The sequence below is a fragment of the Monopterus albus genome, unplaced genomic scaffold, assembly GCF_001952655.1.
Source record: "Monopterus albus unplaced genomic scaffold, M_albus_1.0 scaffold36.1, whole genome shotgun sequence".
Classification (NCBI taxonomy): Eukaryota; Metazoa; Chordata; class Actinopteri; order Synbranchiformes; family Synbranchidae; genus Monopterus; species Monopterus albus.
The window spans coordinates 1558062-1579154 of NW_018127916.1; the positions used below are offsets into that span (position 1 = coordinate 1558062).

The 21093-nt window shown below is 41.1% G+C and overlaps 4 protein-coding genes across 7 annotated transcripts in view; 2 read left to right on the forward strand and 2 right to left on the reverse strand.

The window, feature by feature from the left end:
- The window catches only part of glyctk (glycerate kinase), a 2862-nt gene extending 1287 nt beyond the window's left edge, over window positions 1-1575 (forward strand). The window contains exons 4-6 of the mRNA XM_020598139.1: window positions 9-200; window positions 291-466; window positions 559-1575. Of these exons, the coding sequence (XP_020453795.1) occupies window positions 9-200; window positions 291-466; window positions 559-1434 (1244 nt within the window). The 3' untranslated portion in view covers window positions 1435-1575. The remainder of the gene's footprint in view (window positions 1-8; window positions 201-290; window positions 467-558) is intronic.
- Window positions 1576-2105: 530 nt separating this feature from the next.
- tcta (T cell leukemia translocation altered) lies at window positions 2106-4900 on the reverse strand. Of its 2 annotated transcripts, XM_020598133.1 has the most exons (4): window positions 4878-4900; window positions 3486-3622; window positions 3346-3397; window positions 2106-2996 (listed from the first exon to the last, which is right to left on the reverse strand). In XM_020598133.1, the coding sequence occupies exons 1-4, from the start codon at window positions 4883-4885 to the stop codon at window positions 2954-2956; spliced, it is 240 nt and encodes a 79-aa protein (XP_020453789.1). In that variant the 5' UTR covers window positions 4886-4900; the 3' UTR covers window positions 2106-2953. The 2 variants fall into 2 exon arrangements, with proteins under 2 accessions (XP_020453789.1, XP_020453788.1); XM_020598132.1 differs by lacking the exon at window positions 4878-4900 and having other exon boundaries at window positions 3486-3848.
- On the forward strand, window positions 4403-10501 carry mon1bb (MON1 secretory trafficking family member Bb). 2 transcript variants are annotated; one of them, XM_020598073.1, is made up of 6 exons: window positions 4403-4485; window positions 5112-5206; window positions 5573-6169; window positions 6632-7424; window positions 8073-8220; window positions 8890-10501. In XM_020598073.1, exons 1-6 carry the CDS (start codon window positions 4427-4429, stop codon window positions 9115-9117), a joined length of 1920 nt encoding a protein of 639 aa, XP_020453729.1. In that variant the 5' UTR covers window positions 4403-4426; the 3' UTR covers window positions 9118-10501. The 2 variants fall into 2 exon arrangements, with proteins under 2 accessions (XP_020453729.1, XP_020453730.1); XM_020598074.1 differs by lacking the exon at window positions 4403-4485 and adding an exon at window positions 4498-4604.
- A 1119-nt stretch (window positions 10502-11620) lies between these two features.
- brpf3a (bromodomain and PHD finger containing, 3a) lies at window positions 11621-20833 on the reverse strand. Of its 2 annotated transcripts, none has more exons than XM_020598056.1 (13): window positions 20702-20833; window positions 17848-19374; window positions 17458-17614; window positions 16430-16561; window positions 15977-16105; window positions 15562-15874; window positions 15174-15482; window positions 14533-15084; window positions 14392-14452; window positions 13985-14073; window positions 13710-13783; window positions 13465-13619; window positions 11621-13358 (listed from the first exon to the last, which is right to left on the reverse strand). In XM_020598056.1, the coding sequence occupies exons 2-13, from the start codon at window positions 19353-19355 to the stop codon at window positions 13175-13177; spliced, it is 3663 nt and encodes a 1220-aa protein (XP_020453712.1). In that variant the 5' UTR covers window positions 19356-19374; window positions 20702-20833; the 3' UTR covers window positions 11621-13174. The 2 variants fall into 2 exon arrangements, with proteins under 2 accessions (XP_020453712.1, XP_020453711.1); XM_020598055.1 differs by having other exon boundaries at window positions 13710-13807.
- Between the last annotated feature and the right edge of the window lie 260 nt (window positions 20834-21093).

The window sequence follows — 21093 nt, forward strand, 5'->3', positions numbered from 1 at the left end:
CATAGAAAACATGATTAAGCATAATAAAAATTCTCACTTCCACCACAGTCATCTGTTGTTAAAAGACAACAATTGCATCAAAGTAATTGAAGGAGCCAAACACAACTTGCCTGATGCTAATGCCCAGATGGCAGCTGAAAAGATCAAGCATTTAGCCAGTGAACTGACAGAAAAAGACTTGCTGCTTGTGCTGATTTCAGGTAAACATACTACTTCTCTTGTTTATTCTTTACAACATTATACCTTAAAATGTAATTCTAACACCAACAAGGTGGCTCAATTTTGTCTAGGTGGAGGCTCTGCGCTATTACCTGCACCTATCCCACCAATCTCATTGCAAGAGAAACTGGATGTCACCCGCAGACTTGCAGCTGCTGGTGCCACTATTCAACAGCTGAACACTGTACGTCTTGCCCTTTCTCTCTTAAAGGGTGGGGGACTTGCACAATATGCCCACCCTGCACAGGTAGCGGGCTTTTTTTTTAAACAGCTTTGTTTGAGAAGAAGTTAGTCCAGCAATATTCTTTAATTATCACTCATCTGATCGCGTCTTCACAGGTGGTTGCCCTGATACTGTCTGATGTGATTGGGGATCCATTGGACCTGATAGCCAGTGGGCCCACAGTGCAGAATGAGGTGGGGCCTGAGGACGTTTTGTTAGTCCTTGAACAATACAAGCTGTTAAACTCTCTACCATCATCAGTAAAAGATGTCCTTGGGAGACCAGGGACCTGGTGTAAAGTGAGTGAAGATGAAACAGATAAGGCAGAACATGTTCTCAACGTTGTGATTGGCTCCAACAGTGTTGCCCTCAAGCATGCAGGTCTCTGTGCCCGAGAGCTGGGTTTCCGACCTGTTATTCTATCACCAGGAGTGTGTGGTGATGTAAGGTTAGTCTCCAGACTTTATGGCCTCCTGGCCCGCTTTGCCTGTTCACGAGAGGAGCCTTCACCTGATATTTCTGCTGAGCTGCTGAGGCTGGGACCTGAGGTGGGTGTGCAGACATGGGACCTGTGTCGTACCATGCAGGTCTTGGGTGAAGGCCGTACAGAAGGATGGGGTGCTACGTGTCTGTTAGCTGGAGGAGAGCCCACTGTGAAGTTGACGGGAAAGGGTCGAGGTGGTCGAAACCAGGAGCTGGCTCTGCAAGTGGGACTGGAGCTGAGAGGCCTGGAACCCCCACCTATTGGTCCTGTATTCCTGAGTGGTGGAACTGATGGTCAGGATGGACCCACTGAAGCAGCAGGGGCCATTACGGATGCTAGGCTGTATGAGGAAGCACAAGCGCAGGGGCTGGATGTTGACCACTTCCTTATCAACAATGATTCTTACACCTTTTTTTCACAGCTTTCTGCTGGGCAACATTTAGTTGTACCTGGCCTAACCTGCACCAATGTGATGGATGTGCATGTGCTACTTCTTCCATCAATATAAAATAGACTATTTGCAAAACACATAACAGTAAAAATTGAGAATAATGCACATTATGTAGGTTTAGGAATTGTTTGTTTTTTCAGCAGATCTGACTTGGCACTATAGTACCATGTGTCTTGTCTCACTGACATATAACCTGGGCCATATAACTTGTGATAGCTGACTATAATAGATCATAGAATGCACATAAAAATTAAATGCCTCACACTTTTTCACATTTTTTTTTGTTTTATGTGAAATCACAGTGAATGTAACAAAGCTTTTTCACATTGATATATACTGAGTACAAAAAAAAATGATGGGTGTGTTCACCCTCCTCAAGTAGACACCTTTCACAGCAGTTATAGCTTTGAGTCTTCCCACTGTGGGTGGATGTGTATTGACTTTAGCTATCTGGACTCTTTCTACCCTTAATTCCTCTTTGCAAAACTGCTCAAGCACTTTGGAGTGACACGCTGCCTGAATGAAAAGCACTTTTCAAATCTTGCTGCCAATCCTGGATTGAACTGAAGTGTGGACATTGACTTGGTTGTGTTTAAGCCAAATATTTGTAGTTTTGGCTTTGTTTTTAGGTCATCATATAAATGAAAAATAGATCTCACAGTTCTTTTGCAGACTGCAGCAGATTTTCTCCAGTTTTCAGTATTTTTCTACATTCATTTATACTCTACTTTCACAAGCCACCAAAGTCCACTGCAGAGAAACATCCCCATGACAGTGTGATAAATGGAGTACATGTGCTTGTGTAGTATTTTATATATGACATAAGTTTGATCAATCTGAATGAAACTTGAAAAAGTCAAAGATGGTAAATCCTTAACATGGGCAACCTGTGTCTCCTATTGAGTGCACACAATGCTCCTTACATGTCATGAGAAACTGGTTAAATTTTCAGACATGTCAGAAGATGTAAGACATGTACTGATTTTCAAGGATGTCTTTTCTGATGGACAATAAACGTATTACAGCAGTGACAAAAATGACCCTGCCCATTGCAGAGAATCTTTCAGATCATAACTGGGCACATCCCCATTATCTCACTCCTGCTAATGCAGTTCAGAAAAATGTCCAAATAATCCCGTGTCCTGACTTGATGCATAATGTCATGCTTTCCCTTCAACAAACCATTCAAATCAAGTTGAAATATGTTTCTTTGATTGTGGGCTCAAAACTGTAAAGCATCCACAATTCACACACAAACACATTTCACATTTGTTCTGATGTCTCTTGAATGAAACAAAAACAGGCAACCATGAAGTCAAACCTATCAATTTAGGTATATTTTTGTGGAATAAAGTCCTGTTCAATGACCAAAGCTGACAGGCACAAATGAGTAGCTTGCAGTAGCATGGTGTCAATATAGTGGATATCGGCATGACACTGTCAATCAGAAGGTGCTTCCATCTTTAACACACTTGGGATGTTTTCAGAAATCTTGAGTGCACTCAGTGTCTCTGGAAGATGAAAACTATTCCGCTCTCATTTGGAGGAAAGTCCAAAGTCAAAGACCACTGTCCTGTTAATCTCGATGAGTCTTTGGAGTATCTCCTGCTCTGCTTTCCCTGCAATAATAACAAAATGTTGTTACTAATAAAACAAAACTGTAACAGTATATGAAAAAACATTTACAACATCAATACCTCACCATCATCAGTGATAGCCTATAGTGGAAATGTTGAAGCTTTAGTAGAAGAAACATAACTGTATCCGTACAAATTCGCAACTAAGTTAGAGGCGGTGTCTCCCTTATGTTACATCACCGGCTCTAAAGAAATGGGATAAACAGGAGAAAGATCCCAAATGTAGCTACCTGCGCTAACAGTGATCCAACTAAACTGAACATCTGAGCACCAGACAGCGTGGGGATAGCAAGCTACCTGCCTGAAGTGACATGGATGCTCGGACACTTACCATCCACTCAGGTGCGAAGCTGTATCCGGTGTGCCTCCGTTCTGCCCAGTCCCTAAACATCAACACAAACAGGCGGAGATTAGCCTAAGCTAACGTGGCTACTATAGCCAGCGCTACAGATAAAGACGAAGAAAACCCACCTTGTCGATAATACATATCATTCACTGTATTCCCGTAGACTTTCCACGCAAAGTGAATTGCAATAAGACTAAAAATTAACCAGCTTAGAAGGATCTTGAATATGGAGACTCTCATGTCATTGGCATGCCAATCGTCCCTGAATTGAGAGAGAAACGACCAGCAGCTGTCAGCGATGCGGGACAAAAATTCAAAATTCCACATTTCTTCCATGGCGACTGGTTAACCAGCTAATATGACAGCGGAACTAACTTTATGTCCGTTTTTATAGTTTGAAAGTATATCGCCTTAAATATATAACGTTAGCATAAAATATCCTGGTCGCTATCTCTACCTTTAGGATATTTGAGTGGAGAAGAATGAGGAATCGGAGATGACGTACGTACGTTAACTTACGTAGTCCAGCTACCTCGCAACGTAAATATTCTTCAAAATAGTGTTAGAACTCTCGTTTTCAATTAAACGGTTTGTTTCATTAGTTCGGACGGAGAGCTCTTCTACGTCAGTATTTATAATACACCCTATTATTACATTTTGCAAGTGAAACGAAATACCACTATTTGTAACGCTATTCAGTAGTATTCCAGCGTAAACCGAGGAGAAAAAAACAAACGCTTCTTTTTTTACATGGGGTCTAGCAACGGGTTTCATATTTTTTGGGACCACACATATCTGCTGTGTGGCCGGAATGATAAAAGTATTGTCCGGGTAAAGTCAGCGCCTAAAATCCAGCATTTCCACATACCGTGACCCACTGTTCTATTCTCCTCCATATTTTATAGCTTGTTGGTTAAATAGTTGGAGATGGCCTTTAATAAAACCGAACTAAACACTAAATATGTCCAACTAATATTTCAGTTGCTGTTTCACGCAGTGTATGATATTGCTTTCTCTGAAACCAAATGCATGGAACATACCCTGCGGGGCGGGGCTACTCGTAGCCATGGAGCAGCCTGATTGGTCAGTTAAACTTGTCGTCAGAGATTCCGGATGTCTGCTGTGGTAAGAGGAAAATTTGTTTTCTGCTTCTCATTCTTGACAGCTTGTTTGCGACTGGGCTGCTGATGAAGTTAATGTAGCAAACTGAGATTTCAATCAAACGTTTCGACGGTACAACATCTGTAAGTTTTATTAATGGCCTTTATCTGTCTAATTTTAGTTGACTACGATTGCTTGCGTGTTCCCTGTTAAGCCAAGGCCATGAAATTGATCAGTGTATGTCGCTTGCTAGCAGGCAGTGTTAGCCATTTAACTACACTCTGTTTACTGAGTTGCACCGGAATTTGTAGTCACACATTTATTATAATGTGAAATTAAACTGTCTCGGCGTTGTGCAAGTTAGCAGACAGGTTAACATTAGCTTCATAAGTAACTTAAGCTATTAATAAACACACGTTAACATGATCTCTTAGCTCTGGCGGCAAATTCAGTCGCTTTCGTCTCTCTGTCCAGTAGAATTTTCTTTTCTAGTATCTCTGTAATCAGGTGACACGAGTCACCAGTGTGACTATAAGAGACTTGTGAATAGTAGCAAGGTCAGGCATTAACCACTGAAATGCATTAGTTAAAGGTGTACAGTATATTCTGAGTTATTTGGTTATATTATACGTTTTTTCTTTTATCTCCAGTGACTGGGATGGTAACATGGAGAGAGACAGTCATCAAGAAGGAGAGGCACAGGTGGTGAAGAATTGTGATCCACCTTCAGACTGCGTTCCAACTGGTAAACAAACAATATCGTCTATAATTAAAGCTTCGCTGACAGGCCACTTTAATAGGCACACCTGTACAGTGTCTCTGTCTATATAGTTTTGTCTTTTCCAGCTACATATATGAGAGGGTCATAATACTAGGAATACCTCTGAATATAAGGTTGTCCGGTACAACACCACCGTTAGCTGACCTCCGTAATAAACATATAATTGTATACATTTATGACAAATTCACCAAAAACTGAAACATTTAGAGCACACATGTTAAGGTGAAAGTGTTGCATTGAAGTGCATACAATTTTACCTATTACAGTAGCCAGCCAGTGTATTTTGAGTTTAGCTTTCATTTTAATAATTTAATTTTGTTTTTATGTTAGCTGAAACCCTGGCAACTTCTCTCTCCCTCTTGGGGAATCACATGTTTCCTGATCCGGTGGAGAAAAATGACAGTACCAGTGTTGACAAAGAAGAGCATGCAACTTTGCACCAGTCAAAAGTTACACAGAAGGAGCAGCATCTGGATGCAGAATCCCATTCTAACCAGGTAAACAAACTAGAGGCAGAGGAGACAGAAAACTCTGAGTATCAGAACAATGAATCTACAAAGTCAGTGGACAGAGATGCAGAGGATGCTGGTACAGACAATGACCAGAGCGAATCTGGGGAGTTTGTCGTTGCAATGCTGGCCAAAGCCAAGCTAGAGGAGCAAGGTATAGGTGTGAAGGGAAGGTCATCTCTCTTGTTGGAAGCAGGCACACAGGAACCTGCAGCGTTTATGTCTCATCGTGATGAGGATGTGACAGCTGATAGCTGGCGGCAGCACAGGAAGCATGTTTTTGTGCTAAGTGAAGCAGGAAAACCCATCTATTCCCGATATGGCAGTGAAGAGGCTCTTTCATCCACAATGGGAGTCATGATGGCCCTGGTGTCCTTTGTCCAAAGTGGAGATAACATCATCCGCTCAGTCTATTCAGGTGAGCGCATTTGTGAGATTATTATTTATTTTTTGTTCCCCACATAGCCTTTGTAACATTATTGTGAATTTCCACAGGAAACATCACAGGTGATCAGACATTTTCTTTTCACATATAGGAGGGCAAGTGTAGAAATGCTACAGAGGGTTGTGGGAAGGAGTGTTGATTAAATGTGACCACAGTGGCTTGCTATAGAGTGAAAGTTAATTATTTACATAAAGTGCTGCAGCATAGAGAATAGTGTCTGAAATATAGACAAGGAGAAATCATGCATTTACACTATTGCTTTACATTCACCTTGTATTTATTTGTCATACAACTTTAATTTTTGGATTGCCTGTTGCATCTACATTCATTTTAGAGTCTGAAAGATGTCCATTATTTCTGTATGCAGAGGTGTCAAGTACTGGGCACGTTGTTCTTAAACATTCACTTGCTCATGTCTTTCCTTCCGTCCACCAGAGGGGCACACTGTGGTGTTCTTACAGAAAGGGCCCCTAGTTCTGGTGTGCGTCTCCAGCAGCCGTCAATCTGAGCAGCAGCTACGTGAAGAGCTCCTCTACGTGTACTATCAGATCATCAGCATGCTCACCCAGGCCAGCATATCCCGCATCTTTGAACACAAGAAAAACTATGACCTGAGGAGACTCCTGGCAGGCTCAGAGAAGATCCTAGACGGCCTTCTGAACCTGGTGGATTCTGACCCCAGCTTCCTGCTCGCAGCAGTGCACTGCTTACCACTAGCATCCTCACTCAGGGACTCTATTAGCCAGATCTTGCAGAAAGCTATTACACCCAATCTGGTTTTCTCCATCCTCATCGCCAAGAACCAGCTACTCACTATTGTTCAAGAAAAGACTGTCATTGAGGACACCAGGCTGGAGCCCACTGACATCCACCTCCTGCTCAACCTCATCGGAGCCTCCTCCGCCTTTCAGGCTGGGGAGATCTGGACTCCCATCTGTCTCCCTCTTTTTAATCCTGACTGTTACTTTTATGCATACATCTCTTACCTGGACCCTCCAGAATGCACTGTTTGTTTGCTGCTGCTCTCGACAGACAAAGAGGCTTTCTACGCCGTAGCTGAGTGCAAGAGGAAGATAGAGGAGGCCATGGTGGCTCAGAACTCTCTGAGCCTCATTGCCAAAGCTCAGTCATACAGTGTGAGCCAGGTGGGCGTCTCAGACCTCAGACACTTCATGTACAAGCCCTTTGATGTGCCAGACAACTACCGCCAGCTCACTCAGTTCACCAGGTATGTGTGTGTTTGTGTATCTGTTATTGACCATGCAACTACAGTAGAACATTCATTAGCATTTTATGTTAAGAAAGTGAAATGAGTGATTTGTTTTGAGCTTTTATAGAATATTTAAATTTGTACATCATACAGACAGGTTAGATAGTGATCCTTGATTTGTTATATCTCTTTGTTTTTAAAAATATGTTCATGACGACATTGTTTTGGTCTGAAGAAAAAAACTGATATTATACACGAAGGCCATGACTTGTGCACAGTTTAAGTTCCTTGTATAATAGTAGTAAGTATGTACAAAGTACAAAAGCCCATATACTCCAAGAAGAAAATACAGCCTATTGTGGTTATATTGAGCACTTCAGAATAGGATTTCTGAAATAGGGCTGCCATTACAAGTGCACAGTGAAATAAAAACTGTAACAAATTCAAATTGTCTTTCACTAATCATGTCAAGCCTTTATTTATCTCCACTGAGCTAAACTGAAATAATTAGAGGTGTCCTATTATATGTACCAGGGCCCATCAATATCATATAAATATAGTTTTAATAGTTTAAAGATTCATCATCACAGTCCACATCTCTGTCACCATAATTTGCGTATGTTTTCTGTCTGTAACTTTTATGTAATGATTTGTTGCTCCATGTAGCCCAGAGATGGAGGCACCGTACAGCAGTGAAGAGGAGAAAATGAGACTGCTGGACCTTTATCGTTATATGCACAGCCGCATCCACAGCACCTCCCGACCCCTCAAACTCATCTACCAGGTCGCTGAGAGGGAAACTCTACTAGCCTGGGTATGTAACTGTGTTTAGGGATACATAGTTATTGCTATTATCTACTTCTAAACATTGTCTTTGTGTGTACTTCATCCTTCGTGACAGAGAAACAAAAGACTGCAAAGCTAAGATTAGACTCATTATTTCGGAAGCATTGCATATTAGTGATACAGTTTGTTACTTCCCGAGTTTTCTTTTCCTGTGTGTGTTTCAGAAGGCTAATTGTGCACGAGGTCTCAGTTTCACACACAACTTAGTTGTCATTATGGGTTAATTGTATTGTCTGTAAAATGTCAGATAAGAATCAAATGCCCTATTTATATAATTTCCCGCAGCCTAGGTTTTCATCTGTAAATGTTATGTTATGTCTGGCCAGTAGTCCAAAACCCAAAGCTGTTCAGTATACTATGTTTGGTATTGTATGTTACATCAAGTCCCTACATTTGACAACCTAGAAACAGTAACTTATTAGCATTTTTGCTTAAAAATGATTATTTGGTATCAGAATAGTTGCTGGTGAAATTTGTCCATTAGAGGAGCTGGGTTTCTCATTTACATGATGTTTAAGAAGTAAATTTGCTGGCCAGCTTTAGTGCATATAAACACACTGAACGATCAGCTGTTAGTTTCTTTTAGGACTAACTGTGATGTCTTCACCTAAAATGTCAATTTTCCTCTCCACTGTAGGTCACAAGTAAATTTGAGCTATACACCTGCTTCAGCCCTCTGGTGACGAAGGCCTGTGCTATTACTGCTATCACAAAGCTTTTAAGGTGGATTAAAAAGGAAGAGGATCGTCTCTTTATCAGATACCCCCCAAAGTATTCAACCACCACAAATCCCAGCAAGAGCTCTCGAGGCGGTAAATCTGACCAGCAAGACTCCACAGATAATGGCTTCTTATCCCTTCTATAGGACTTTGTTAGTGCTACAATAGTGGCTCTGCCTCATTCAACAATAGTTTGTACACTGACACCAAGATATTTTTGAACCCTTTTTTGACACTTGTTGAAGTTGACTGACATTGACCACTGGAATCAAACACTACATTTTACACTATTTAAGAAGGAATTAGTTCTTTTTTTTTTGTTTACCTTAAAAAGAAAATTCATTGTCATTGCATCACTGCTTTAGATCAAAAACAGTCAGGGCAAAACAGCATTAGTGCATTTTAAATTGAACTATGGTTCAATACAATTGCAATGATATTTAAATGTTTTTATATTGTTTTATTACTACGATGAGAGAAATTTTCCTCACGAACAGTGAATGTATCATAAATGACAGTTCATTCAACAAGACATTGTCTCTTTCCTTGTAAAGATGAGACAGGAAAAATTAATTTAAAGTACCTTTTTCAGACTCGCCCTTACATATAGATTTTTTTCTTTTCCCTGATGCAAAATATCCCATGTTACAGAATGGGATATGCAAGAAAGAAAATAGTTTTGGACCATAATAGTAACAACTGAATTGGCAGAACAGGGATAGGCCATCATGCGTCATACAAACAAGACATCCTGTATGAATTGGTTGCCTATGACAGATCTAGAAAACATTGTTTATTTTATAACCCACTAATGTTGGCAATAAAACAATCATGTTTTATTGATGTTATATTTTGTGCAGAAAGCAAATAGGAAATCAGCCTGTTACTCACCTGGTCATTGTTAGTGTTTTCATTGTGAAACCTTGTTGGTCTGGAATTCACACTGAGCTCAATGTTTTTCTGGAGATACTTCTTGTACAGTTTTCAGTTGACACCTAATGTAGTGAGATCAGGTGACTTTTCTTTTTGGATAATTTTGTGAAGGTCTATAAACGGTAGCCTCTTCCTTGTCCCCTCTGGGAAATTTCTTGTCAATTCAAGTCTCAAGACTATGTCTATAATATTATGTAATAAATCCCAGGTTGCTTAAATCTTCACTTGTGCTAATTACATATAGTGCAAATGCTTCATTTATTACCTACCAGAAAATTAATGCTTGGTTTTGTGAGTCTGTAAATTAAATAATTATCATGGAAAGAACTATGTAATTCAGTACTCAGTATATCAAAAATAGAGATGTGTCGGTTGATTAGGCTACTTGTGTAATCTATTGCATAGCAGGGAAGCTGAACATGCAATTGCAGGAAATTCGTCTATGGGCAAGCATTCAGTTTGCCAGATATTTCCCCTACAGTTAGTACTGAAGTGCTTAATTCTTTCCAGGAAATATCACAGGAAACTATCAGGACATCAACTTGCCTATAAAAATACTGACGTCAGTCTGAACCTTCATCTTGAGTTAAACCTTCATCTTGAGTTAAACCCCAGCTCTCCAAAAGCCTTTCTTTAAAAAGTCAGAGTGTAAACATGAGTAGAAAGTGAGACAAGTTTCAAGCTAAATGTTTAGAGTTCAAGCTATGACATTTATGAACATCTTGCAAATACTGTACCAGGTCAATGGTAAATACTGCGCATCCGTAGAACTTGTGCTTCTTGTGTTGCTGTGTGATTTACAACAAACCCAGGCTGTTAACAGGAACCAACCATCTTGTTTATGCCTGGCTTTCTGTAATTTACAGCATATAACAGCTTTTCTCATTGGCACAATTAATGCAACCTAATACAAGCTAGCAGTTGCTGGTGACCTAAACACAAACACTTGACATTATGGTCATTTGATACTTCCTGACAAATTAAATATGACCAGCTGGGCACTTTACTGCCACTCGGTATTATGGGATCATATGGGGAACTGCAAAAGTTAGACTTGCTATAAAAACAGAGGCAATCACAAAACAATACCTTCATGCTAAGTAATCTTCATATACTTGCATTTAAATTCAGGCAATACCTTGACTTGAAGAAAACTAAGATGCTACACTATGATTTATTACCATTTCTGTCAAGAAGTGACATCCATATGCAGTTGTTTCAAACAGCATTTATTCCATGTGTGAGAAAATATCGTCTCAGGCAGATTATAGATCTTGCAGTATAATTCAAATAACAAGATCAAAAATCTCCTGTGCCCCCAAGGAAAAGGAAAAGCCTCATGTAGGTGAGTGCTGGCACTACTACCTACAGAGTTCAGGTATTGTGCCACCTCACTTATAGAGAATATCTTCTGACATATCGGTGAATACCATCACTATTACAAAGAGCTACTTAGCATCGTACATAAATCTTTTCAATATTTTACTTTTTAAATACCACTCTCAAATGCCACAATTTATAAATTAAAATCTAAATTTTGATTTTTGCATTCCTTAAATAACCTCATGTAAGCGAATATAAACATACATTTACATATTTACAAAACTATACACATGCACCTTTACTACACTGAGGCTGTATACATACAGTCTTATGCAAAAGTTCTACACTATGATTTATTACCATTTCTGTCAAGAAGTGACATCCATATGCAGTTGTTTCAAACAGCATTTATTCCATGTGTGAGAAAATATCGTCTCAGGCAGATTATAGATCTTGCAGTATAATTCAAATAACAAGATCAAAAATCTCCTGTGCCCCCAAGGAAAAGGAAAAGCCTCATGTAGGTGAGTGCTGGCACTACTACCTACAGAGTTCAGGTATTGTGCCACCTCACTTATAGAGAATATCTTCTGACATATCGGTGAATACCATCACTATTACAAAGAGCTACTTAGCATCGTACATAAATCTTTTCAATATTTTACTTTTTAAATACCACTCTCAAATGCCACAATTTATAAATTAAAATCTAAATTTTGATTTTTGCATTCCTTAAATAACCTCATGTAAGCGAATATAAACATACATTTACATATTTACAAAACTATACACATGCACCTTTACTACACTGAGGCTGTATACATATGTAATGTACACACCCACCCACCCATACACACACACACACACACACAAAGTTTTTGCCACACATATGGCTCCAGGAGTCAATCCTACAAGTTTTTTTTTTTTGTTTTTGTTTTTTTTTTAAACAGGCCGATTGTGCTTTTCAAGTCATGTCAGCCAGATTTGCAAACAATTGCAAGTTCTTCAGTGAGTGTTCGCAGTAGACATTGTCGTAATAACCACAAAATAATCAGATTAACTTCTGTAGTGGCTTCACATCTTAATAACCAAGTAGCTGCAACATTCTAGTTTCAAAATATTACAGTTTCACAATATGGAAAAATAAGTAAAAACTTCAAGTCCCATCTACAACGTCATAGCTGGACTAAAGGTGCACGAATATTTGCTCCGACAGCCATTTGACCAAAGTTTTTCAGCATTGCTTTCCACTTCAAAACGTCACTGCCTTGTATTTTACTGAGCAACTCTTAGAATTCTTGGAGTCAAACATATAAGCAGTTTGTCTTCACTTGGGGGTTAGCTTCAACTTTTCATTTCATTTTAAATAGATTTATTATATAAAAAATATATATGTGATTGAATAGAGGGAGAATATGAGGGAAGGGTCCTCATATTTAAGTTTGGCGGTACCAGTATTGCCGGCAGAGTATGTAGCTTATTACGAGGAACGTTTGCAGGTAAAAACTTAAAATTTTCCCCCCATAGTCGTCAAAGCCAAACTTGAGTTGAGTCCGGATGTGACGTGAATGTTAAGTGGGACTTTCACACTTCATTAAACACAGTGACAAATACAATCTAAATATGATGTGAATGCAGACAGTCCCTTTGACAATTAAATATTTACACTTTTCTCACTTTGGCCTAAAATAAAAACCTCATATGAATACATAGCAACAGCGGTTGTGTAAAATCTTTAAAAAAAAAATTTACATGAATAAATGAGCACATTGATCTACAAAAATGTCTTCAAGCACCTTTTCTCTCCATTTTAAAAATTGGCGAGCAACAGTTTTATGCAGAAAACCTTCACTTACCACTAACTGTTGGCCATTATTTTACCTCTGCTTCTATACATACAACCAGGCAGCTTGTTTGAGATGAAAACATTTTTAAACCAAAAAAAAATTATATAAAATTGGAGGGAGTGAAGTTTAGATTTCCTCTCACGTGGTTTAAATGTGCCATGGCCCGATCATATGCAGTGTGCACAGACTTGCGAATGCTGGGTTTCTTGCCTTCCATTAAGCGAAGTTTGTCAACCGTGTCATCCATCCCCAGTGGCAGTAGTTTGTTACGAGGGAGCCACTGCCTGAAAACCAAGAAACACAATTTTCTAGGTGACAAAAATTAATGAACAGGACTGCTCCAGCCTCTTCAAAACCAACAGGACGTTTAACCCTCCGTTTGGATCTTACCAAGTTCTTTTTGTGTCAAAGAAAAGCACTAAGAAGAGCTTTTTGCCTTCATCTGTTTGCCTCCACTCGCCCAGTTTGAGCACCTCCACGGGAGGCACTGGAATGGGGATGCCGTTATGAAGAAGCCCTTCCTGGGGCATGTCTGGATCAACAATCTGTAACAATACCTTATGATGATTACAGTATATTGAACATTTATTGTCTTCTCTGAGACAGAGAGAGAAAAAGAAAGAACACATTCTCACCATTGCTGGATATGATGGATATCCTCTGCATTTTGCCCAAACTAGGTCCAGTGGTGCAAGCTCAGTCTCACTATCTAAACACAGAAGTGCAGACTTTCCTGTGAACAGGATATTCCAACACATCCAGTTAAGTTGTATTCATGACAGCTCCTAAGATCAAACCTAGAACTGAATTGAATATGAAAGGTTTGGTGTACAAGCTAGTTTATGGATCCAATAAGTACACACAAACAGAGGCAATTCATTGTATTTTGTTTGCCTTCTCGTGTACACACCAGACCCAGAGACGTCTCCATTCTCACTGCTAGGGACTTTCACCAGCGCAGGTTTACCCCGACTGCGCTTGGGTGGGGAGACACTGCAGCTGTAAACAGGAGGAAAGAAAAGCAAGAGAGATGGGTGATTTTTAACCTGTAGTAACTGATTTTTATGGCCACTTGGGGGCAGCTGAGACAAGCTGTGAATACAACATACACATTCAGACTTGTTAGAAACACTCAGTTATTAACACATCTAGCAGACACGCAGCAAAGTTAGCAGTGATTTGGAGTCATGTTTGTGTCCACCCAGCTCAGTTTTGGCGTCCACCGACCAGAGAATTATCTGGCTCCTTGGCTGTTCCACTAGTCACCAGCTAGTGACTAACTGTATGTAGAAGGCTAGTGAACTTCTCAGTACTCACTTTAGTTTCTGGTCATCGTCGTCATCATGGTTGGCAGAGACATGCTTTCCATTTGTCAGTCCTAGCAAAAAAAAAAAAAAAAGTGACCAATACAGATTTTGAATCTCTCAGGATTAAAGCAATCTATTTTTTCCCCATTACCTGCTTCTCTGGGTGGTGGAGGGAGTTTGTCTGCTTCACTTTCTGAGCTTAGGCCTCTGGACCTCAGTTGGTGCGAGGACAGAGAGGGAGGTATAGGAGAGGCATTTGGGGTAGGGGGCGAGGTGATGTTGGTTACACTGGGTGAATTTGGACTAGCAGGGATGCTATCTATCCCGTTGGTTTTTTCCTCAGATGTTTTCCCATTCTGTTGTGGTGGGGACTTGTTTTTTACCATCCGTGCCCCATTTTTAGCTTTCTTGAACAAAACAGACGTACGGCGACCGACTCCAGCCAATGGCAGTGTCGGGGGTGTACCCAGTGGTGTAACCTCATGAACAGCCTCAGGCTGTGAAGATGGAGTTTCACCAACTTCAGCCTCCTCTTCTCCTTGGCTTTTGCTCCCACTGCGGGATGACCTCTGACGCTTGTAGGAGCGCCCGGGTGACCTTCGCCCACCAGTTATGATGCCCAGGACTGGGGGCTCGAGAGGTGCATCTCCTGGCAGTGGTGATGATACTGGACAAGTAAGTTCTAGCACAGGTGGAGCATCATCTAAATCAAAGAGAAATTTGTCAGAATTGTAATTAATGTCTGAACTACTAGTGAAATTACATTAACAAAGAAAAAAGATAGAGTATTACCTGTCCCAGAGTTAGACACTGTAGTCAAAGGCCCATTGTCCACAGCATTTGTCTTCTCAGTTTTCTTTTCTTCCTCCTCTTCTTCTTCTTTGTCCTCCTTGTCATTACCATTTACAGACTGAGTGTTTTGCTGCTGCTGGTTCATCTTCTGTCTCAGTGTGTTGATTTCTCTGCGCAGCAGCCTAATGCGTTTGGTTCGACCACCACTTGTACGCATGGACGTAACCATGTCCAGTTTGTCCAGTAAAGCCTTCAGCTGCTCTTCTGTGGATAAGTGCAGTCTGTTCTCTGGATCCAGCAGAGAATCGACTGTGGGGGAACAAAAGTCATGAGAACAAATATCGCACCTGGGTTAGGGTCACAAAGAAACAGCTAGTTCCCAACTCACCGTCTTCCCACGTACAGTGGTAGAAGCCATGTTTGTTTGGAATCTCTGGAAGATGCATGCCGGTGTTGGGGTCCAGGCCAATGCTCTGAGACTGCCTGTGGGCGTGACGGAGAATGGCCCCACCAACCTCCTGCAGCTGTAAGGCTGCCTTATGAAACATGGTGTCCTTGGAGTTGTACTTGAGGCAGTTGGAGATCATGAGGTCAAAGTCCTTCTCTAGGTCTGCAATTGAGCAGTAGGCATGTCCCTCCAGTTTGGACCGCATGGTGGAGAGGTCCATGGGTTGGGAAATAAACTCCAGGTAATCTGGGACCTTTAGTGAATCATTACAATCAGAATATTCGGCAAGTCATAATATGACTGAAGGAATAATGCTACTAAAGGAACAGTGTCTATTTAAGAAGACTGTACTAACCTCTGATAGATTGACAGGCAGAGTGAAGATTTTGGCCGTGTCCTTCTCTTGCAGTTGGTCCAAAGTGGATCGCAACAGCACCAATGCAGGGGTCAACTTCAATTCAAGAGCAGCCTGCTGAATTTTCATCTGCAGAGTGATAATGTAAAAGCACAAGAGAGAGCAAAATAAGGTCAACAGTCCAAATTCCTGTGATGGTCAGATAATTATAATAGATGACATTCCCAAAAAATAAATTAATTAATAAAAAAAAAACAAAGGAAAGAAATTAAAATAAAATATTCACATTCAAAATCTGGATTTTGGGTAATTTTACTTACTTATCAGAATTGTTCCTGATTAATTTTCAGCAAGTGATTGAGTGACCATCTAATAGATGGTTATGAATGACAATACTGACAAAAAAGAAAACCCAAATAATTGTAGCTTGCCTCATTTTCCTCTGTGACGCACCTGTTCTCTCTTTAGCCTCTCTCTCTTGCGGATGAGTTCTACCAAAAGTCTGGCTCTTTCCAGGTCTTGCCTCAGTTTTTGCCAGTATCGAAGTTCCTCTCTCGCAGCACAGAGCTTCTCATCAGGCTCCCTCTGAGCACAGACATAAAGAAATAAAATCATTACAATTAGTACTTCCTAGGTGGAGGGCCAGGGGAGAGATTGTGGCTCTGAGACTGAAGTTTGTTCCTGGGTTAAGGCTCTTAGAAAGAAAACTGACAAGTCCAATGTCCAAAATCTGCAGGTATGAAGCCAAAGCTGTAAATGTATTATTTCTCTGAAAATTAGTTCATCAAACTGTATTTTGCAGTATTTTTCATATGCACTTTTGATTAAAAGAGCTATCCTCTGCTATTATAAATGACTGGGCAATAGATAAAACTAATATTCACAACTTTTCACACGCTGTTGCCCTTTGTTGCAGTGAGAGACCTACAGCAAAGATGGCAGAACTGTGAAGGGTTGTGTGGAAGCTCTCCATCTATCTGAATCAGCCACTGCAAAGTGTGATGTCTGGGCTTATGTTTCATTTCATTGAGTGAGAATACAAACATTGTGTGAGTGCCATGACTGACTTTACTGGCTCCCCGAAGACCTGATACTGTAATGACTGTTAATGTAAATGTGCTGGTATTAATATTTCCCAATACTCTACCACACAACTAGATATGTAAAGTAATTCAAAATCAATGTGGATACCAGTTTAAAATAAGTCCAAGATACTTGGACGCATGTCAAGTACACCAAAACCACATGCTTAGCTAGCAGTCGAGTGAAAATGCAACTAAGACAAAGTGCTGATGGACTCCATTTTCAGTCATTTAAAACCATTTCAACAGTGAACTATCACACACAATAAAGCAAATGTACTATATAACAATATACTCACTACTGTGCTGCAATTGCAAAACTTGTTTTTATGCAAAAGATTTATTTTATTATTTAGTTTTTATTTTTAGATACACACTACCCATCATCTCTCTCCTCACCTGCTCTGCAGTCCTGTGGGCCTGTAGATGGGAATGAAGTCGACGGATTAAAGGCATCCCATTTCGCGACTGTCGTTTCAGTAACCAGTAGTTATGAAGCCTCTGCATGAACTGATTCTTCCTCTGGACTTCAACCCCTGTGCAGATTTTGTTCAGCCTGTGGAGATGTATCAATTGTAATGTTAAAGCCTGTGTGGCAAAACCTGTGGTCATAATAACATTAACTTGTGACAAAGTCATTTAAAATATCCACAAATGCCTAAAACAATAGTCTCAGGGCACTGGAGCAAAATCAAATTTGATTAAAGATGACAAAAGTGTTTCCAAATTATCCATACAAGAACAGGGTGTGCTGGCTATGTAAATTTTGACAGTATGCAAATGTCACACCTGTGAGAGGGGATCTGAGGTACAAGCAGCACAGGCACATTCGAGCGACGCATCGACCCACCAGACCCTTTCGTATTCTTCTTTTTTTGGCCCTTGGGGGCCTTCTTGTTCTGTGGGGAGGGAGGACTTTGAGTATACGACCTTTGACCCCGGTTTCCTCTGCCACCCACCATTCTTCCTTCAACCGACTCGTCTCCTGACCCATCCCGCCGAGACCCAACAGGAGAGTGATGCTCACAGAAAGCAGTCTTCTTCACAGAGAATGTGGTACCGTTGATGCCCGTCTCCCGTACTGGGTCTATCTTCATAAAGAGGCCAGCCTTCTGGGCACAGGTAACGTGAAAGGCCCTGTAACAGTTAGCTTTGTGGCACTGAATGGATGCTCCCCTGCCTTTCTGCTTACACAGGTAGCAGGTGAGCTTCCATCGAGCAGGAGGGATGTTCTTGACACCCTCAACAGGCTCCAAAAACACCGTGTTGGCAAAGCACACCTCTGGGATCCATATGGCACAAACAACATGGGCCCAACGACCATCACTAGTCTGTTTGAAGGCACCTCCTCGGTTGGGACAGAGCACACAGTCTACAGGACGGGAGGGGGACTGCAAGCAGCAGCGACACAGCCACTGGCCCTCAGGTACATAGGGAACACCGTAGCACTCCTGGTGGACAGCCAGGTTGCAGATGTCACAAAACAGGATGACATTACTGTTTAGACATTCGTCATCCAAACAAACGCAGCAGAAGGCATCCTCATCGACGGTACTCTGGGACAGAGCCTGGCTACGGGACTCCAGGATAGACTCTCTCTCCAGGCGGTCAATCAGCAGCTCAAACGTGTCTGGAGATACAGAGGCATGGCCATCAGACACTCTCTTTTGATTCACCATCTCCAGCCAGGCCAGGTCTTCCTCATCCATGTCGTACTCAGCCACAGTGTCCTGATCCTCCCCTGATTTTTCTATGTAACGGTAGTAGGCTGTTGGGAGAGGAGGTGCCTTTGAAGGGCAAACTGAACTCAACACACGAAAGGTGGGCTTAGGCAGAGAATCTTCCGGGCACGGGTGCTGGAAGGAAATAGTAGGTCCTGTGTGCTGCTGGGAGCCAGACCGTTGGTTTGGTTGAGACATATTTTTACCACATCTCCTGCTTTTACTGCTTGAGGCTTTCCTCCACGATCGGGTTTTACTTTGCGTTTGCTCACTGTTTTCCTTGTTGCTGTTGCACTCAGCAATGTCCTGAGCCATCATTTCATCCTCAGTTATAACTGGCAGAGGATCTGTGATGTTAATCCGATGGAGCCGTCCATCTAGGTCCACCTCCACTATTTTCTGTGCCTGAGCGTATGTTAAAGTCTCCCTGGATGGAGAGAGCTGCAGTCTATAGGGTGAGGGGGGGCGTAACTGGCCTGATGAGCCCCTGCCCCTTCCTCTCCCTCTGCCTCGACCCCTGCCCATTTTGAGTCTGCTAACAACTGTCTCACATTCCCACCTCCCCACCTTCCGCATAGGAGTTTACACCAACTCCCTAAAAGATGAGAGGAAAGAAGAACTGAGTCAAATTACTGAGTCAAAACTGAGTCTGCTTTGTGCCATTATCAAATTAAAATTACATTAACAGTAGAAAGTAAGTGGAAAAGCTTGGATATAAACCAGAGGGTCTGTATTCATTGCATTATAGGTAAAATATGTGCATTTTTAAAGATCATTTTACTTTTGCTAAATAAACCTATTTTGCACTTTAGTGCTGTTGGTTGCAATTGTTTAGTCAGCACTTTATTGAATGTCATTTGTACTCTATTACATGTAATCACAGTCTTGATTCAATAAAATATGAGATCTGAATCTGATCTTATTGGAAGAAAGCTAATTTTAATATCTGTTTATTATTACTCCACTGGTGCCACTCACAGTAAATCAGATTTTTAAATTAACACTAATCTTGAGTTTTGGTAGTATTATTGTACTAATTGCAATGCTATGAAAATAATAAGGGTACAAATAAGTATAATTTGTTCTGTATGCTGATATCCATCTGTCTCAGTACACCACTACACGACTGTGACTCCTCATGTGTTTGTGTACATTAACTCAGCCAGCCCTGCCTCAGATCCCACTATTATTATTACCTCCCTGCTGTTCAAAGTATATTTTCTTGATTTAAAAAAATGCTATTGAGATAAGACAAAAACCAGTGGTTAAAATCTCACTAAGAAGTAATTCTAAAATATTGACTTTATCCATTAATAATTAGTAAACATGTAACAAAAGGGTCAAGTCTGGTGCTCCTGTAATAAAAAAACAGCATGTTTCCTCAAACACTCTAGCTGCACAAACACCAGTACAGTAGGTTGAATGCTTGCATGGATGCATCATTTCTGTGTCTCTATTGGTCCAACCCGGAGTCTGTAACACTGCTACGTTTCTTTTAGCCCAATCAAATCCCAGCATCCTCTGTTTTTTGCCCCCTTGTTGCTGTGCGTAGTTAGGTTGAAGAGTGCTAAATACCAACCCGAGTAATCTCACATCTGTCGGCCATTTTAAGCGCACGACAGAGGAGACAGCGTTTGTATTGCAAGTTGATTAGCAGCCCAATTACACATGCCAAAAGCAACAAGAAAGCAGATGCACTGTATGCACCATGCCTAAATGCACAAGTTTATTGCATGTATACATTACATCACGACACCGCAAATGTGCAGCGTTTACAGGGGTCGCTCTGTGCTCCAAACCCCTGCAAAAAGATTCACATCTTGCTGATGCGATAACATTACTCGGTCGGGCAGGACACGCAGAAGTCCTGTCACAAAGCCAAATATTTTCCAAGCAACGCTGAAATTATCAATGTCGTTTACCTTGTCAAATCGTCCTCTGCAGTGCGAGTGTCAAACAAGAGTAACTGCCCCTAGCTAAATGTCAGCTAGTGACAGACTACAACCGAGGCGGACATGCTAGCCGTTAGCTTAGCTAGCCGGTGAATCAGGACCGACAGCCTCATTTTCAGCCCTTCACTTCTCCGCCCTGCCTTCGGTCAGGCGGACATGCTAGCCGTTAGCTTAGCTAGCCGGTGATTCAGGAGCGACAGCGTCATCTTCAGCATTTCACTTCTCCGCCGTGACTTCGGTCAGACATACAAAGTCGAACCGGTCTCATAGCTGTGATTTAAACCTTTTAAACGGTGATAGCTGTTAACTTGGGGACAGAAAAATACCGAAGATATCAAATTAATGTACCTTGGATGGGGCTA

Bases quoted from the DNA above. Each gene is read 5' to 3' on its own strand.
- mon1bb (XM_020598073.1), top strand. From the start codon at position 4,427: ATGGAGCAGCCTGATTGGTCAGTTAAACTTGTCGTCAGAGATTCCGGA. The intron at 5,207-5,572 runs GTAAACAAACAA...TTTTTATGTTAG, and splicing joins TTCAGACTGCGTTCCAACTG to CTGAAACCCTGGCAACTTCT. The intron at 7,425-8,072 runs GTATGTGTGTGT...TGCTCCATGTAG, and splicing joins CAGCTCACTCAGTTCACCAG to CCCAGAGATGGAGGCACCGT.
- tcta (XM_020598132.1), bottom strand. From the start codon at position 3,696: ATGGAAGAAATGTGGAATTTTGAATTTTTGTCCCGCATCGCTGACAGC. The intron at 3,398-3,485 runs GTGGGTTTTCTT...GTTGATGTTTAG, and splicing joins TGATATGTATTATCGACAAG to GGACTGGGCAGAACGGAGGC. The intron at 2,997-3,345 runs GTAAGTGTCCGA...TTATTATTGCAG, and splicing joins GCTTCGCACCTGAGTGGATG to GGAAAGCAGAGCAGGAGATA.
- brpf3a (XM_020598055.1), bottom strand. From the start codon at position 19,355: ATGCGGAAGGTGGGGAGGTGGGAATGTGAGACAGTTGTTAGCAGACTC. The intron at 15,483-15,561 runs GTGAGTTGGGAA...GTTCCCCCACAG, and splicing joins CCACTGTACGTGGGAAGACG to TCGATTCTCTGCTGGATCCA. The intron at 15,085-15,173 runs GTAATACTCTAT...TCTTTGATTTAG, and splicing joins AGTGTCTAACTCTGGGACAG to ATGATGCTCCACCTGTGCTA.